This window comes from Culex pipiens, chromosome 2 (genome assembly GCF_016801865.2).
Source record: "Culex pipiens pallens isolate TS chromosome 2, TS_CPP_V2, whole genome shotgun sequence".
NCBI classification, from domain to species: Eukaryota; Metazoa; Arthropoda; class Insecta; order Diptera; family Culicidae; genus Culex; species Culex pipiens.
In genome coordinates this window covers 62301881-62321153 of record NC_068938.1, presented here as the reverse complement: position 1 = coordinate 62321153, position 19273 = coordinate 62301881, and the positions used below count along the sequence as shown (strand labels likewise).

Sequence of the window (19273 nt, the reverse complement as noted above, 5' to 3'; positions counted from 1 at the left end):
TCCTAACGACCTTCTCGGGCAGCAAAAAAGGACTGATCGTCGTCGAAGAACTGGTTCCACAAAACCGGCTTCCATGCAGCAGCAGCATCAGCAGGATTCATCCGAGAACCGCTACCGAAGGTACTTTGTATGCTTTCCATGAATTTTCAAACAATTTTATTTTATTGTTTTCCAAATTTATACAGCAGAAGACGATCGTCGAACTCGCTTTTTGCCCGGTACACTCTTGAGGATGCGATGTTCTGCGCAGCAACATCTTCAAGACCATTCTTGTTGTTGCTGTTCAATCGATTGTGTTTGGTCAGAAGAAATGGCTTCCTCGTGCCGTTTTTTTGTTTGCAGAATCCGGCTGACCGACGTTAAATGCCAGAGAGGACGACAAGAGAGGAAGCATCGGCTGCAGCATTGGTGCACGTACACGAAATTTTCAAAATGGCAACAATTTTCAGCGGCAAACTTTGCCGACGGCGAATGCGCAGCGAAACTTGTTCTCGGGTTGAAAATGCTGATGCTGCATGTCGAGGGGGATATCTTGCGTGTTGGAGTAACGGAAACAATTTCGCACAACCAGGCGTGCGATCTCGCGTGAAGTTTGATATGCGATGCGCAGTGATGAAAACTAAAATAAAAATCTTTTATTGCTAAAGGTTCCTTGAAATCAATGAAAAAAATTGTTCAATAAAATTAAGGTTATTAGAAAAATAACATAAAGTATTTAATAACGAAAATCGAAATGATTATATAATTTGTAGAAATCAAAAAGCAAAATTTGTTTTGATATAAATGAGGAAGAAAAAAGTATATTAACAACTGACTATTGTATCTCTATTTTAAAATAATAATTCAAAGAAAAGTCCAAACATTTGAGCAGTTCTCTCAGATTTCGGTCATTCGATTTTTTGTTGTATTTTTTAATCCGACTGAAACTTTTTTGGTGCCTTCGGTTGCCCAAAGAAGCCATTTTTGATCATTAGTTTGTCCAAATAATTTTCCATACAAATTTGGCAGCTGTCCATACAAAAATGATGTATGAAAATTCAAAAATCTGTATCTTTTGAAGGAATTTTTTGATCGATTTTGTGTCTTGGGCAAAGTTGTAGGTATAGATAGATACGGACTACACTGAAAAAAATGATACACGGTAAAAATTTTTTTGGTGATTTTTTATTTAACTTTTTGTCACTAAAACTTGATTTGCAAAAAACACTATTTTTATTTTTTTCATTTTTTGATATGTTTTAGAGGACATAAAATGCCAACTTTTCAGAAATTTCCAGGTTGTGCAAAAAATCTTTGACCAAGTTATGAATTTTTGAATCAATACTGATTTTTTTCAAAAATCGAAATATAGGCCGCAAAAAATTTTCAACTTCATTTTTCGATGTAAAATCAAATTTGCAATCAAAAAGTACAATAGTGCAATTTTGATAAAATAAAACAAAGGTGGGCAAACATTTGCACTAATTTAAAAAAATGAAAAACTGCGACTATTTTCAATAAAATTAACTAAAAATGGCTTTTACTTGAAAACGGTGAACTTTATCAAAATTTGACAAAAGTACTTTTTGATTGCAAATTTGATTTTACATCGAAAAATGAAGTTGAACAATTTTTGCGACCAAAATTTCGATTTAAAAAAAATCAGTATTGATTAAAAAATTCATAACTCTGTGAAAGATTTTTTGCACAGCCTGGAAATTTCTGAAAAGTTGGCATTTTATGTCCTCTAAAACATATAAAAAAATGAAAAAAAAAAATAAAAAAAGTGTTTTTTTGCAAATCAAGTTTTAGTGACAAAATAATAAAAAACCTCCAAATTATTTTTTTAAACATAACACATATTTATAATTCACATTTTTTGAAAAAGCCAGCGAATTTCTGATCAAAACAGATCAAACAGACAAAAACTTTATATAAAATTGGTACCAGCCTAATCAATTGAAAAAAAAATTGAAATGCATTTTAATGTGGTGAATGTTATATTTAGCATGTTTAGACTCAAATATAAAGATTCGTGCTACCAAAATTTGCATTCAATGTTAAAAAAATCAGGTTAAAGGTTATTGTGACAATATTTCAAATAATATTACTGAATTGTTTGTCCAATTGATTTGAGATTTTATTATCAGTTTGCTTTAATCATTTCAATACAACTTTTTAAAAAGTAGTTTATATAACAATGACATTTTTCTCTCAAAATAGACAAACTCGTTTGATTTTGAAAAAAAAAAAACTAGCTTACTTTAATGTTGTTAGGAAATAACTTCAATAAATTTTGAATTTCTCTTTGGCGTTTCTGCGTGTACTTGAGTGTATGACTTAAATCGTTGTGATCGTGCTATCTTGTTGCACGTTGATTTAATGCCAAATTGATCTAAGAATACCATTTTGTGCAGCTTTCAATGCCTCACAAATCCCCAAAATTCGATTTTAATTCTGAGCAATTCAACAAGAATCAGAAAACTCCGAGCATGAAAGTCGTTTCGATCTGATCGTGCTATCTTGACACACCCTAAAATTTGCCGCAAGTGCGACAACTGGGCAAAGATAATTCAGTCAGAGTACGTTTGTCACACGTACATGCCCGATTAACGTAAACATTTTCAATTCCAACTCGGGACCAACCAAATTCAACAAAACATCGGGACAATGCAGATGACGGTCAAGATTTTTTTCAAACATCAAAACGCATTTTTTTCGGAACGCCAAAAATCAACGTGTGACAAGATAGCACGATCACGTCGAAATGCACTAACCTATCCTGCTATTGAGTAGATTCGAGGCCGGGAACTGCGCAATGAGAATCCGATTGTGTACTCCCTACATGGAGCCACCAGAGCAGCCAGGATTAAACAATGGTCTCTCTCGGGGTACGTGCGAGACGATGGTGATTCCGCGATGCGAATCGTAGGAATTTTCTATGAATTGTGCGCACTGCTGCTGCCGTGGCTGCAATTTTATGGTAATCTGGACCGCGAGTTGGTTAAATGCATTCCCATTGATACGGTCACGCGCCTAGCAGCTATGAGTTACGGATCTGAATTCCGTCATGATCCTGACGGCACACGTACACCGGGGTAGACTGGGCGTGTGCTTTGAGTTTGAATTTAATGATACATTTATTTAAAGAAACAACGTTTTCCAGACTAACAATCTTGAAAAAAGTAGGTTGTAAAACTATTGTGTGCTAAATAAAAGTTAACATCATTACTGTTATTACATCAACTTCAAAAGGTCATCGAAAACCTTCACACACTTCATCAATCATTTGCAAACGGTGTGTAATTAGCTGCGTTGCATATTTTCCACAGTAAATAAGCCACAAAGAAAAGAAAGTCAACATTCGCCCTTGCACTTTAGGTGTTCACCCATTTTTTTCCATCCCCTTAGCTGCCATCAGGACACTTATCCATCAGGGTCATAACTGTGCTAATTTGCCACGCATAACTATTCCTTGGGAATATGCCTATAGCGAGATAGTGTAGGGCGGGGTAACATTACTCACATCCCGTCACTACTGTTCGGATAGTCAGTTCCAATTAGTTGCTGGTGGAGTAAACTCAGTTGCCAAAAAAAATCTTATCAAATTTTGACTTTTTCGATGTGTTGTTTATAAATAATGTTTAAACCCAGCAATTTATGAATCGTTGAGGAATATTAAAAGATCTGACAACCCAGCCTCATGTTATGACCACTACAGTTTATTTCTTAAATTTTAAATATTTTTTTTATTTTTGTTACGAGGTAGAGAGGGGGAGCCTACACCTACCAAAAAAAGAGTACTGTAATATTTGAACGAACCCTAAATCGAATTTTAAAAACAAGTTTTAATACTATTGAGTGCACTCAAAACACTCTCGCAGTAACGCGTTAAAAACTGCATATTATGCAGGGAATCAAAAGGCGCGAGTGAGAGGAAAAACTTTTTCTTTCAGCTGCAAATACGAAAAAACCGGTGCATCAATAACAATTGGCCCTTTTTCCGCGGCGGCCACCGCCCCTCCTTAGGTCGAGCGCGATACGTTGATGATAGTTTGACTTTAGCGTAAAAAAGCACTACAATATATAAAACAACCCGCAAACCTTTAATAACAATGCAAGTTTGCAATGTTTTTTTGCTGCTGCGAGCACCATAATTAGCGATAATTGTAAGGCGTGTGCAAATGGCGCATGAAAATGCGTGTAGTTATCGTTTGTTATTGCACCGCCATCGTGGAACTCAAATCTGCCGGACGACCTGTCAGAGGGGGGGCCCGCGCGGTACAACCGACCTGTCTGGGCCAATAGCAATTACTATTTTCATACCAACGGTTATGGCATATTTGGAACGCTTTTCTGCCGTCTGCCGCTGTCTTCTAGAAGTCGTGTCCATCACATGGACCGCAGGAATTTGGGTAGGGTTTTTTTTCGGGAGGAATTCAGAGTTTCTTCTTACCGGTAGTAGTCATCCTTGCAGTAGATGTTGCCCTCGCGCGCGTAGCAGCTCAGTTCCGTTTCCAGGTTCGCGAGGCACTTGCAGCAGCGCAGGCACTGGTTATGCCAGGCGCGGTCAGCTACCAGCAGGTAGTATCTGGAGGGGGAAGGAGACAGAAGAGGGAAGTTAATGGTTGGTGTTAAAACAGGACTTAACTAATTGTTACGAGGATGAGGAATTTTGTCCAGTATTAGTTACATGAAATTAATATTTCAACTGGCTTTTTAAAATGATGTTTTGATATAATAATGTCAAATGTTCAGTTCTTTACGTATTTATTTTTATCTTCAAATGATGAGTTAAAATCAACAACAGTTAATGGTCGAGAGTATGAGGGCCTTGTCATTTTTTTTAGGGGATAGTATCAACAACCGACCGAGCCGCGTAGCCCAGTGGTAACGCTTCCGCCTCGTAAACGGTAGATCGGGGTTCAAATCCCGGCTCGGACCAACACAACTGGTGATCTTTTCCCTTCTGGATTCGATTGCTTAGTAAAGGAAAGGTAGTGTATCGTCACGAACTGGACCTTATCGAGACACCTTAGGAAGACAACCTATGGAATGTTAACATTAACCTTAAAATGTTAACATTAAGTTGATTAATTAACTGTCACTGAATCCGCTTTGTAAATGCCGGCCCCGATACTCTTCACGGGTGTTCCCCTCAAGAACAGGGAAAGATTTACTTTTATAGTATCAACAACCGCACATCAACAAAAAATGGACGTTCGCTCATTGTTCATTTTTTAGCAAGTTTTTTTTAAGTAGGTTGTTTCATAAAATGCTCAAGTAATGATTACAGTTGGTCTACAGTTTACACATTTTTAATTATTCAATTATTCATGTTTTTTGTAGAGGACAATGAGGTCAATCATTATTAGGACTGGTTCTGAGCGCCCACTCCGACTTCACAAATTCTGATTAAATTTCAAAAATAGTTTTATTTTTTTAGAGGTTCTGAATGGGAAACTTTTTCGCTGGAATTCAGTAAGAGTTATCGAAAAAATTACGATTTCTTAAATATAGAATATTTTAAATCGAAGAAGACTTTGGAAAGAAAACATTCGGCCCTGTCAAATATTTTTGAAAAAATAGAAAAGCACGTGTTTCTGGGCACACCAAACTTCATGCTTCCTCTCGAGTTGAGCCTGCGCAGTCATTTTTAACAATTTTTGCAGGTCAGTTTTATAAGCTTTTTTGAAATGTAAGGCCTCATGTAAAATTTTGAAATTATATTTAGTGAAAAGAGCAGAAAATTTCACAAATTTCCATTCTGGGTAATGAAAATCATATCATTTGATTCCAACATATGAGGACTAATTAGATGAAACTGATAAAAAATATTTTTTTTCAAAAAAAAAAAAACAATAAGAGGCTGTAGAATGTAAATTGAAAATCAGCAATAAGGTTAAGAAAGTCTTTAAAATATTGTTGCAAATTTTCTCAGCTTTCCTTCATGAAATATGTATTTTTAAAATAAGTTTTTAATTTAATTTTCAATTAAAAAACATTTATCTAAAATTTTAAATGTCTATATCTTGAAAACGATAAAAAATAAAGGCATTTTTTAAATCTAATCAAATTTTATTTTCATTTTCAAAAATTCGTAGCTTCGGTACCAGATTTTGCACCATCTTAAACTCTACCCTAGACTTAATTTTAAACTATCATAAATGGTTCTGAAAACACCCCTACTTTATCGTCTTTTAATGATTTAGTTTCCAAAATTCATAATTTGTATGATGATTAAAAAAAGATATTTGTTATAACGGTGCACATCAACCAGAGCTATTACACCAAGATTTTAGTTACAGACATTTTTTGTATATTCAAAACTACGGGAACAATTGATATTTTTTTATTCATCCCTCAAAGTACTGTCTACAAAAAAAAAAAACAGCAAAATTCGACTATTTTCACAATCTGATTGTTGCAGAGTTAGATCCGAAAGTTTGACAATTTTGGAATAAGAAGACAACAACTTCTTTGGTTGCTGTGCACCTTTTAAAATGCATAAATTAATGTTATAGGTACAATGTATTCTGAATAGTTAGCATTGGAGTTTTTTTTTTTTTTTTGGAAAGTTACGGAAAGTGCAAATTGCAGATAGTTTATATTCAAAAATACAATTCAAACTTCAGGCCAGGCTGTTGAGTTCAAAATAACTCAAACAAATGATCAAAAGTAAAGTGATAATATACTGGCTAACTTCACATTTATTTGACCAACGTTATCGCCGAGATCTACCAGTAGCACATCATGAATAATCTAAAATGCTCAAAGATAACCCACAATCAAAATCCTCGAAAAAAAAAACAAGATCACAAAATACGCCTCTTACCGGTCTCTTATGGGTATCCCACATCCGGCACATTTTTCAGGTGTCACCGTTTCGGCCGCAATGAGATCCTTTAGCATTTTATCTCTGCTCCACTGAAAGCCCACTGAGTCTTCGACTTGGATGTTCTCCTTCTGCTTCTGGAGGTGCAAAGATGGACCATAAATTTCAACGGTGGAAAACTGTGTCAATTAATTATCCGGATGATTGATGTTTGGCCGCCTTTTGCTACGTCGCTTCACACTGGTGTGACGTGTTCGGGCTGACCACTTGGAATGTTTGACTTCCGTTGGTGACCGATATGTTGGGATGGTGGACAATGTCAACGACACCGGCCAGTTATCACCAGGTGATGCTTGCTAGTGAATTTTGATGCTTTGGCTTGTTTTTCTGGTGACAATATCCGGCAATGTTTGGAACTCTGATGACTACGCCACATGATGATTCCTGTGAACATGATAAAAAGAAGAAGATAGTGTTATATTTGTTGAAGAAGTTATGCATAATAAAAAGCAAATTGTAAGCATTTCTAAACCATGAGATACCGATTACAATACGAAGGTGATAAAACAGACATTTTTGCATCCATCCACATCAATATCCCTGCAAATACTCCTCCCTGTCCTGACCGGTTGATCAGCCGTGTGACTCTTCCCATAAATCGAATCCTCTGTCGCAAATCACCGATTCATGTCGCACAAAACCGTTTTCACACAGAGTGCTCGATTGATGTGTCGATTCATTCTGAGTTCGATGGCGATTGATTCAAAACACGTAACAGCATCAGCCGGTTCCGACAAGACTCATCTCTCTCTCTTACCTATCTGTGGTCACATCAAAGGCCCCCTGGTTCCGACTTAACCTTTGACAACCTTACACTTTTAGAGAAAATTTGTAAATCCATGTTTGGGCTAAAACAGACTTGTTAAAAGATTTTTAAATTATTGTTACACTGATTTTTCTGATCTAATCTAAACTAATCTAGCACAAACGCAACCAGCCTGATGAAAGCATGCTGGACTATTTTGTTATTAGATTACGCCCCAACACATTTATTGTCAATATTAATAATTGCAGTACATCCGAGAACACCCGAAAATGCATTACAAAAAATAAAGCAGCCAGTCCTACTGCGTTGTGTTACCGCATTTCACCCATTTCACAGAATCTACAGGTGAGGAAGGACGTGTGGACATACCGTGCCAAACGCTCTAAATTAAAATCACTCTGATTTTTACCTGGAAAGTTCTTAATTAAACTAGCGATTCTATTCAATTTTTTGGGAGTGGCTATAAAAATTGTAAAAAACACGTGTTTTAAACCCAAGCTATGACAGCATGCATCTGTTAGGAACTTCAACAGGCAGTAGAGGGTTAACACCGAGGAGACCTCACCGGGCTGACTGGCTGTCCCCTGGATGCCGTTGATGATGATCTGATGAAGGCCCGCCATAACATTATGTGATCATCATGTGGTCGATATCAACATGCAGAGCGACAAGCTGTTGCCATTATTGCTTCCTTAGGATATCTCTTCAACAGGCTGAGCTTGCAACTTGAGCGCCGCCGACAGATTAATGATCGCCAAAGACGGGGCCTCGGCTTGGTTGGTGATATCTGCAGTGATTTTTTTTGCAGCATCCACACGTGAGTGGAGAAAATGATTGACGTCAAATTACTTTTTCCCGCAATTAAAAATAATTTTTGTGACTTTATAAGGCACGGCCGGAATTTATTAGAAACTGTGTCCGGATTTATTGCGGGAGATCAATCGCGGAATCGCGACGTGTGAGCGCTGGGACTCCGGGGTATTTGTCTGAGGTGGTCATCGCTACACTCAAAAAAATGAGTTCGCGTAAACGTGAACAGCCTTCATGCCAACGGGAACCAGGAAGAAAACTGTTCACTTTCATGGTGCAATGCACTATAAAAGTTGAACAGTTTTCTTCCTGGTTCCCGTTGGCATGAAGGCTGTTCACGTTTACGCGAACTCATTTTTTTGAGTGTACAAAGTACCCACTATCTCGGTGAATCGGCGGATCGAGATCAAAGGGACAATTTGATAAGGCATATTGTGTACGGTATAGGTGAACTGAGAATACATTTGTGAGCAAATAGGCTGATAGTTTTAAATTTTGATATTTACTTCTATGCTAAAATACTTAGCTTAGATAAATTTTTTTTTTCAATTGCTGAACCATTTTGTTTGCAATATAAATTAGTGCCAAAGTTGGTTCAAAGAGCAGATAAAAACGATAAAATTATAAATTCATTGATTGAGTAAAATTTTACTTTTGATTTGATCTTTCTAAACAAATTACATGATTTGATGACCTGAACCTAGGTTGATAAAGAAGCAACGTAACCCTTCTAGCTACTGTAAGTAATTAACCAAGTTCAACCCCCGCTGCATGGTGCATGGGAGCGCCTAATCTGACATCAAAACAAACAACCATTTACCCATATCCTAACCCCATCGCGCGTTCCAAACCCATAGCCATTGCAGAGGCTTAATCAATGATCACCGACCGTTTAGTAAAGTGTAACCAAGCGCCACCACGGCTCGTGCTTTGGCCCCAAAGGCGTTTTATATGCTCAGGCAGGCCTGCCTCTTTGGCACTCGAGTGTGTACACGTACACACTGTACACATTCATTCATTAAAAACCGCTTAATTCAGCGGAAAATTTGCATGAAATTAGCATAAACGAAAGCCCCCCTTCTCAACTGCTTCAGCTCGGTGCTGCCTCCTTGTGGTCCCCCCTCAAATGAGTCGCTTTCCGCACATTAGAAAAAAAGCATTTTCACCCAAAAGAAAAATAATTTGTTGCTTTATTTAAATTTCAAAAAATAAATCTAAGTATTCAACATTTGAATTAGAATTTAATTAAAAAACTTTTTTTTTATAATTTATTTTTACAAATTACCACAATGCAATAACCCCAGTTTACGCGTAATCATGCAGTAAGTCGCCGTATATCTGAGGCGCGTTTCAGTTGTTATTGGCCTTAGGGTTTGCGTTTAGTAGCCGTTGCTGAAACTGCACTTCTGGGTGACGATGCTTGCCTGAAATAATTCAATTATGCAGTTGGGCGCGAAAGGCTTTAAAGCGTGTTGGTAGCAGTTACAGCTGTCAGTGTGGGATGTTATGAATGAAATCTTTATTAAGTGTAGTGTCCACTCAGTACCGGGTTTAACTTGAGTTAAGTGCTGAAAAGATCAACTTTGTACCACTGATTGGTGTTCGTAAAAAAGTACTTTTTAACATTTTTATTGAAAAGTTTGATTTTTGATTGAAAAGTATTACATTTCGATTCCGTTTTTCTGTGAAAAAAGTATGCAGATCCGTCATTCCAGAATGACAGGAAAAGTAATTGATTTCACAACGGAGTTGTTGAATAGTAGTGTATGCAACAAGTTGCAAAAAGAGGATTTTTTTAACACGAGTCGTACATTTATCCACCGAGGTTCACCGAGTTGGATAAATACGACGAGTGCCGAAAAAATCAAATTTTGCAACGAGTTCCATACAACATTTTTTTGCAATGCCGAAAAATACCCATCGAGTGAAATTTTAGGTGAAATTTTCATGTATTTTGTCAATAAATCGTTTAAAGAAAAAAAATGTTCAAAAGTGTTACTTTTCAAAACAAGTGCTGAAAAGTTCTACTTTTCACAACCCATTTCAGTGCTGAAAAATAGTACTTTTCAGCATTTATTTTGAAAAGTGTTGCTATTGGATTCTGTTATTTTTGGTACAGAAAAGTAGGCTATTTCGTCGTTCAAGACTGACAAGAAAAGTAAGTAGTTTCACGACGAAATTGCAAAAACACTATTTTAGCATCCATTTGTGTGCTGAAATAGTAGTTTATGCAGCAAGGTGCAAAAAGCAAATTTTTTCAGCACGAGTCGTACATTTATCCAACGAGGTTCACCAAATTTGATAAATATGACGAGTGCTGAAAAAATCAAGTTTTGCAACGAGTTCCATACAACATTTTTTGCAATTTAGAAAAACACACTAAAAACGCCCCTCAAATGGAAATATAAGATAAATTTTCATGTATTTAGTCAATTAACTGTTTAAATTAAAACAAGGTTGAAAAGTCATATTTTTCGGTACAAGTGCTGAAAAGTCCAACTTTTCATTCCTTTCCAGTACTGAGAAGTAGAACTTTTCAGCATATGTTTTGAAAAGTGTAACTATTCGGTTCTGTTAATCTTGGTAGGGAAAAGTAGGCTGTTTCGTCTTTGGAGAATGACAGTAAAAGTAAGTAGTTTCACGACGTTTGACACATATAAATACACAGCAATGGCACTCATCTTAACGAAATAAAAAAACAATCATGCGAGGAACCAAACACTGAAAAAATAAACTCGTGAGGTGTTTCCCAGAATTGTTGAAATAGTTGTGTTTGATCTTCATTTTGCAACTTGTTGTATTTTAGCAATATTTCTTATAGGTGAAAAGTCGTCTCAAAAGAATGACAGGATTTTTTTCGATTTTTTTTAATTTTGCATAAAACTCGAGTCCTGAGACCCCATTTTAGTCAAATTTGAATAGATTTGTCTGATCACGCCTTGAGGATGGGGAAGTAAATGTTGGCCCCGGTCTAACCTAGAGATAGGTCGTTACCTTAGTCCAGGTGTAGGAGTCATCTCCCTGGGTCCTGTCTCGGTGGAGTCGCTGGTAGGCAGTTGGACTCACAATCCGAATGTCGTCAGTTTGAATCCCGGGGTGGATAGAAGCTTAGGTGTAAAAAGAAGTTTGCAATTGCCTCAACAATCGAGCCTTCGGACACCTAGTTTTGAGTAGGAATCTCGCAATCGAGAACGCCATAGCAATGCTGTAGAGCGAATAATTTGAATTTTTATTCGAATAGTTAAACGCATATTAAACAACAAAATGCATTTCATCAATAGTTAATCACCGCTATTTTCGCCACCATCTTGGATTCAGAAAATTCTGAATTACTTTAGCTTAGTTTACGGGTTGCATCGTGACAACAATGCACGGAGTTTCATCGGGTTTTATTGAATTTCTCAGGATTGAAATCGAATTTTGGGAATCTGTGAAGGTCAAAAGGTGAGGCATTGAGAGTTGCATAAAATGGCGTTCTCAACTCAATTTGGCCCGAAATGCACTGGTGGTGGCAAGATAGTACGACAACGACGAAATGAGTTTTCTTTCGATCTTTCTTTTTGTAAGCTTATTTTATTTCAATATGATTTTTAAAAGTGCTACTCAATAATGAGAATGACTATATGTGTCATAATTGAAATTAAATTTCACCTGCGATTGCGTTAACAAAAACTATCACGCGCCTGACCACATGACGCGCCGCGAAAACATATCCAGAAAAAGATGCTGCAGCGCCCAGCCGTCATGCTGTTCGTAACTGGATCTGCCTGCTCGTTTCGTTTTTTTTCTCACATTTTATTTTGCGAGCATAATGTGCACGCCGCCGCCAGTCGAACCAACATATCTGTGTGGTGTCGCAAACGACGGTGGCGACATTTTGCCACACATTGCAAACCCACCGAACGTGCGCCTCCGGGGCCGGGTATCACACTTTAATTTATTTATAATTCTTTAATGATATGATATCAATTAATTAAATTGAAATTAATGGTTTAATTTTCATAATTGTACGTTTTATGATGATGAATTTTTAATGTTTGTTCTTGTGCAAGTGTGGTTTGGATATCGGTTGGAGAGCTTTTTTTTTGTTAGCTGCTTTCATTTCTTCATCGAGCTTATCATCTTACCAGCACCACCAGAAGCATAAAGCATAGACTGCGAAAATGAGGGGCGGTTGGTGCCAAGAAGGGGCGATTAAGTGCTCCCGGGGTTGGGAGGGGTCACCCTGCCTGGACTGGGGCTGATAGTTAATTCTTTTGGCGCTCGTTTTTTTGTGCTCTTTTTTGTTGTTGTAACAGTCAAAGCCGGCTGAATTAAATGTTACAAGGTGTCGAGACAGTCAACACAGACAGACTGGAAGGGAGAGTGGGGGTTCTCCTCCTGGATCGGGTCGTTTTGCCATCAGGTTGGATCGTGATCTCATGTTGTGGCGTCTGTTGTGGTTGAGCCTTTTCTGTAATGTGTTTTATTTTTTTTTGCGGCTGTGAATTAAGATGGATGACCACAAGAGCCCGACTTCTTTGGACGAGAGGGTAGATACGGGAGGCATAAAGTTAAGTTAATAAATTATGATTTACTTAATCACACTGGTGCCAGAGTGGGGAGTGTGGTTTTTGATTGCTGCGGCGGGGAGGAGGGGTCGTTATCTGATTAGGAACCGGCTTGTGAATGGCACAGTCTGGTTGGGCTGCGACTATAAACAGGTAATTTTACATGAAATTAAACGTCTTGATCGAGACTGTCATGTTTATTCATTGCTTGATTTTTTAGTGTCGTTGGAATTCAAATTTAGGTTATTGTTTCAATTGATTGATGAGGTACAATTCAAACACCGCTTCTGATATACAGTCCAGACTCGATTATCCAAAGGCCTCAGAAAAATTTCACTTCGGATAATAGAATCACGAAAAAAATTTCGTTGAATTATTTTTTATTGTCGTGCCATGAAAATCGATCAATTTACCCTTCAATTTACCGATTACTACCGCGTTTTCAAAAAGATTCCGCCTAAAAATTCAAAATAACATGATAAAAAACACCGATAGACAAGGAGATATTTTTAGGAAATGTAGTTGAAAGTGGTGCATTGTTCGGGTTTGCGCCAAAAAGCGCCATTTTGAAAACATAGCACCTTGAAAATAGGCTCAAAATCACATAAAAACAGTCATAACTCCTCAAATAAGGCTCAAAATGTTTAATTCTATGTCATAAACAACTCTTAAGAACATAGTAGGCCGCTAAAATGCTAAAATTTTAAGTTAGCTTAGCTTAGCTTAGCTTAGCTAAAATGCTAAAATTTTAAGAGCGAGTCCACGAGCAAAGCATACCCATCTCGCATCGACCTCACCAATCTGCCTTTCATTTAACTTTCATTTTTTAAAGGGTTAAAATGGATCAAAATCAACATTTGTATGCATGTTTTTATTGTGAAATTGTCTCAGGAACACGAATATGATAAAATTATCACCAGAAAATGGGATCTAAGGGGTCCCCCGAGTGAAAATTCACAACCAAAAAATTTACTAAAACTAAAAGTGTCTATTTAATACATTAAACTGCCTTACCCAAAGCGTTCTCAGTTTCAGATGGTAGTCCCAGATGTCCCCTACAAGCTGCAGGTCGAACCGAGTTGATATCTGGATGGAACACTTTTTTATTTGAGTTTGAAAATTATGCATTTTTTTCACTAAAATGCTAATAACTCCCTTTAGATTTAACCAATTGAGATGCTCTACCCTGCATTTTATTGCATTTTTTAAGCCCTTTCAGATGCATTTTGAATTTTGAAATTAAATTGAATGTTGCCTAAGTTATAGACTTTTTAAGATTTTTGACGTTTTTGAGCCTTTAAACTTTGTGTCCCGATTTGCCCCACTTCCCGTTGACCTAGAGTGCTCATATTTGGCCAGATGCTAGTTTTATATGTACAAACAACCCCTGAAAATTTCAGGCAGATTGGTGAGGTCCAAACGACGTCTCATACAAAGGGGTATGCCCTGTTCGTGGACTCGCTCTTAAGTTATCACCAAAAAAGTGCTTTTTCGGACCATTTTTGCAAAAATTGCGTATATCTCGAGTAGATAAAGTGCTACAAATTTGACGCCTTTGACAAACTTTCATGACATTTTCTCCTTTACATCTTTGCCGAAGACACCAAGGCCGTGCAACGTCATCCAACAAAGTTAGTTTTTGGTTAACATCCTGGAAGGTCATCACCCTGTATGTCAATAACTTCAAAAGATAGCCCTTATCAAGCCATGGTTTCATAATCTGAATGAAAAAATGTTCATGCAAAGGCCTCAGAAAAATTTCACTTTGAATAATCGAATCACGAAAAAAAAAAACGTTGAATTATTTTTTATTGTCGAGCTATGAAAATCGATCAATTTACCCTTCAATTTACCGATTATTACGTTACAAAAAGATTCTGCATAAAAATTAAAAATAACATAATTAAAAAACCGTCAAATTCAAATTGAGATATCTGAAAATAGACACCGATAGACAAGGAGATATTTTTAGGAAATGTAGTTGAAAGTGTGTACGTTCAGGTGCATTGTTCGGGTTTGCGCCAAAAAGCGCCATTTTGAAAACATAGCACCTTTAAAATAGGCTCAAAATCACATAAAAACAGTCATAACTCCTCAAATAAGGCTCAAAATGTGTAATTTTATGTCATAAACAACTCTTTAGAACATAGTAGGCCGCTTAAATGCTAAAATTTTAAGTTAGCTTAGCTTAGCTTAGCTTAGCTAAAATGCTAAAATTTTAAGAGCGAGTCCACGAGCAAAGCATACCCATCTCGCATCGACCTCACCAATCTGCCTTTCATTTAACTTTCATTTTTTAAAGGGTTAAAATGGATCAAAATAAACATTTGTATGCATGTTTTTATTGTGAAATTGTCTCAGGAACACGAATATGATAAAATTATCACCAGAAAATGGGATCTAAGGGGTCCCCCGAGTGAAAATTCACAACCAAAAAATTTACTAAAACTAAAAGTGTCTATTTAATACATTAAACTGCCTTACCCAAAGCGTTCTCAGTTTCAGATGGTAGTCCCAGATGTCCCCTACAAGCTGCAGGTCGAACCGAGTTGATATCTGGATGGAACACTTTTTTATTTGAGTTTGAAAATTATGCATTTTTTTCACTAAAATGCTAATAACTCCCTTTAGATTTAACCAATTGAGATGCTCTACCCTGCATTTTATTGCATTTTTTAAGCCCTTTCAGATGCATTTTGAATTTTGAAATTAAATTGAATGTTGCCTAAGTTATAGATTTTTTAAGATTTTTGACGTTTTTGAGCCTTCAAACTTTGTGTCCCGATTTGCCCCACTTCCCGTTGACCTAGAGTGCTCATATTTTGGCCAGATGCTAGTTTTATATGTACAAACAACCCCTGAAAATTTCAGGCAGATTGGTGAGGTCCAAACGACGTCTCATACAAAGGGGTATGCCCTGTTCGTGGACTCGCTCTTAAGTTATGACCAAAAAAGTGCTTTTTTGGACCATTTTTGCAAAAATGGCGTATATCTCGAGTAGATTGAGTGCTACAAATTTGACGCCTTTGACAAACTTTCATGAAATTTTCTCCTTTACAACTTTGCCGAAGACACCAAAGCCGTACAACGTCATCCAACAAAGTTGATTTTTGGTTGACATCCTGGAAGGTCATCACCCTGTATTTCAATAATTTCAAAAGATAGCCCTTATCAAGCCATGGTTTCATAATTTGAATGAAACAATTTGTTATAACATGCAATTTACATAAGTTCAGTTGTTTTAAAAATCATTAGTTTTCAAAATATCTATGCATTGAGTACAGTCGATAAAAAAAATCGCAACAAAAAACACTTTTCGCTTTAGCACATAAGAATTTCCCAAAAATCGAAATATTTTTAACGAGCCCAAACATCAAACATTTCCATTTAAATTTTGAAGTATTTTGGAAAAAATATTGTTTTGCCTCCTGATTTTTTGGGACGATTTTGAGTGCAGGGGTGTTCCCTTGAAAAATATTTGAAACGGCCTTATAGCCACTACAAATTAAATACTTGAGTATTTTACCACTAAAACCTGTAGAAGTCATGACCGAGTTTGACCAACTTGGATTATTTTATCGGAATATTCGGTAAATTTCCAATACAGACTAAGATAATCACTAGCCCGGGTCAAAAAAATTAAAATTGCTCAAATCAAAAAGTATATGAGATTGCCCGAAAGAGTACTCAAAATGGGGCCTCCAGCCCAAATTTCAGCCCATTTGGTTGAAAATTGGCTTGCCTTGAGCAGGAACAAGTTTAAATGGGAATTAACCCGTAAAACTTGAGCAATTGGGTACATTGCTCTGTACAAGTCTGTCGTTGAAATTTAACGACTTTTGCATACCATGGGGTCCAAGGGGATGGTCTGAGAAACAATTCCTCTGAAGGGTGCAAGATGATCCGAGGCCTCTAATCTTGCCTAGAAGCAGATTCATTCCGGCGTCGCCGAAATTCTCATGGTCCCAGCAAAATGTACAGGGATAAATCAAAGCACACTAAGAAGGCTGCCTCGATCAGAGGACGCCACATGTCAATCAGCCACCACGTGGCAGGAGGGTTTCTCCAATTTTGGCTTTAAAAGTGGTTCTGTCAATGTTATAACATTTTATTTAGTCAGATATTTGTGCAAAAACACTTTATAAACGTCAAATATCATTTTAAACTCCAATTTCCACATACCCTCCTGCCACGTGGTGGCTGATTGACATGTGGCGTCCTCTGATCGAGGCAGCCTTCTTAGTGTGCTTTGATTTATCCCTGTACATTTTGCTGGGACCATGAGAATTTCGGCGACGCCGGAATGAATCTGCTTCTAGGCAAGATTAGAGGCCTCGGATCATCTTGCACCCTTCAGAGGAATTGTTTCCCAGACCATCCCCTTGGACCCCATGGTATGCAAAAGTCGTTAAATTTCAACGACAGACTTGTACAGAGCAATGTACCCAATTGCTCAAGTTTTACGGGTTAATTCCCATTTAAACTTGTTCCTGCTCAAGGCAAGCCAATTTTCAACCAAATGGGCTGAAATTTGGGCTGGAGGCCCCATTTTGAGTACTCTTTCGGGCAATCTCATATACTTTTTGATTTGAGCAATTTTATTTTTTTTGACCCGGGCTTATAATCACATTGACATGGAACATGGAATTGAATTACAATGGTTACTGAGACACAGCCTCTTGAAGAATACCAAACAGAACGGCAAATGAGGTTTTCTCAACATTTTAATTTTTAAAGCCTTATGTTTGAAAATGCCCAAAAACACTTTTTTGCAACTGAATCAAAAACGGGATCCTTTCTCAATTTTTTTTATGTTTGAAAAGTCTAATCAAATGCTGGTTATTTTTTTTAGAGTGTAATTTCAATCAGGAAATCCGTTCTCTAGCCACAGATGAACAGCTGCCAAAATTGTATTGAGACTTGTATGGTCGAACTAATGATGCAAAACGCTTTCTTTAGTCATAGCAACTACACACATTGTCAAAAAACCCTAAACAAAAATATAAAAAAATACTTGGGTCATTCTCGGCCAACTCACACATCAGTTTCCCTGACCCCTCTTCGATTTCCATATTATTTTGCACCAAAGGGTATATTTGATTACTGACCACAAATCCGAGATCTTTTTCCGATATCTCGTGACGATGGGGCGGCTCTTTCATTTTTCTTGATTTTTACTAAGGCACGTTTTTTTAGTAAATTTGCTGTCAAAGGGCTGCTGTTTTTATCAAAAACAGTTAAATTTTACTTTACTCAACTGTCACAAATCGAGAGACATTAGATTTTATGGGAAATATACATGTACTTTTAAAATCAGCAATAATCCGAAGTGTATTTTTGGTTTTTTATTAAGGCACTCTTGATTTGAATGTTGTTGCTTCAAGTCCGATGTTCTAATTTATTCCAAACTTTTGATAAACAAACCTCCCAACACCAACACACTTTAGCACCAAAACACTCCCCCTCTCCCCCACACCAAACCAACCACAGGGACCCCATCACCAAACTCCCCACGACCGTTTACTAAACAATTAGCGCTCGCACATTAACACAAACACAAACTCGCAGCATTTCCTGGATCGTCTCGGCGCGTAAATTGACCTCCCACCACCCAGAGCCCACCATAATTACACCCACTACACACAGCGAGCGAGATGACGATGATTACCATCACATTTTCACGCCGCGGACACACTTCCGGTCTCCCCAACCTCCTGGAGGTCGTGATGGATGCTGCTGTTGATTGTGGTGGTGTGTTTAATTAGTATCCTTCGCGTAAGCAAGACGGTCGTCGTAGTCGTCGTCTAATCCGTTCACTGTGTTGAGCTTTAATTGGTAGTCCTCTGCGCGGATGTAGGTCAAGACGGGGTTTTCTCCTTAATTTCGTTCGGATTTTTGTTGTTTGGGGGGAGGAGATTTAATTAAATTTTCGCGCGAAATCACGGCAAAACTTTGGCAGGTCGCCCCCGAATCGCGGCAAACCCCGGCGCACACACTTTCACTCCGGTCGTCTGTAACGGAACAACTGAAATTTTACGTCCGCCAGGACGAACCCAACTTTTCCAGCACACCAGTTCCTGTGTGTGAATATTCTTTGTGAGAACGTGTGTGTGTGTGTGAAAAGGACACGATTTTTTGCCCGCGCTCACTTTGAAAAAAAATTCCCACCCGAACTGAAGGGAAAATCTCAACTATTTCATGAACACATCCTCAAAAAATGTTTTCGCCGCCACCAGAGTCTGATAAAGCATATTCAAACCTTCCTCCCCCTCT

The 19273-nt window shown here is 37.5% G+C and overlaps 1 protein-coding gene across 1 annotated transcript in view; it reads right to left on the bottom strand.

Annotated features, from left to right (window-relative positions):
• The window catches only part of LOC120419391 (LIM/homeobox protein Lhx9-like), a 41201-nt gene extending 22134 nt beyond the window's left edge, over positions 1-19067 (bottom strand). The window contains exons 1-3 of the mRNA XM_039582063.2: positions 18669-19067; positions 6815-7258; positions 4436-4570 (exon numbers count right to left, since the gene is read on the bottom strand). Coding sequence (XP_039437997.1) covers positions 4436-4570; positions 6815-6891 — 212 coding nt within the window. The 5' untranslated portion in view covers positions 6892-7258; positions 18669-19067. The remainder of the gene's footprint in view (positions 1-4435; positions 4571-6814; positions 7259-18668) is intronic.
• Between the last annotated feature and the right edge of the window lie 206 nt (positions 19068-19273).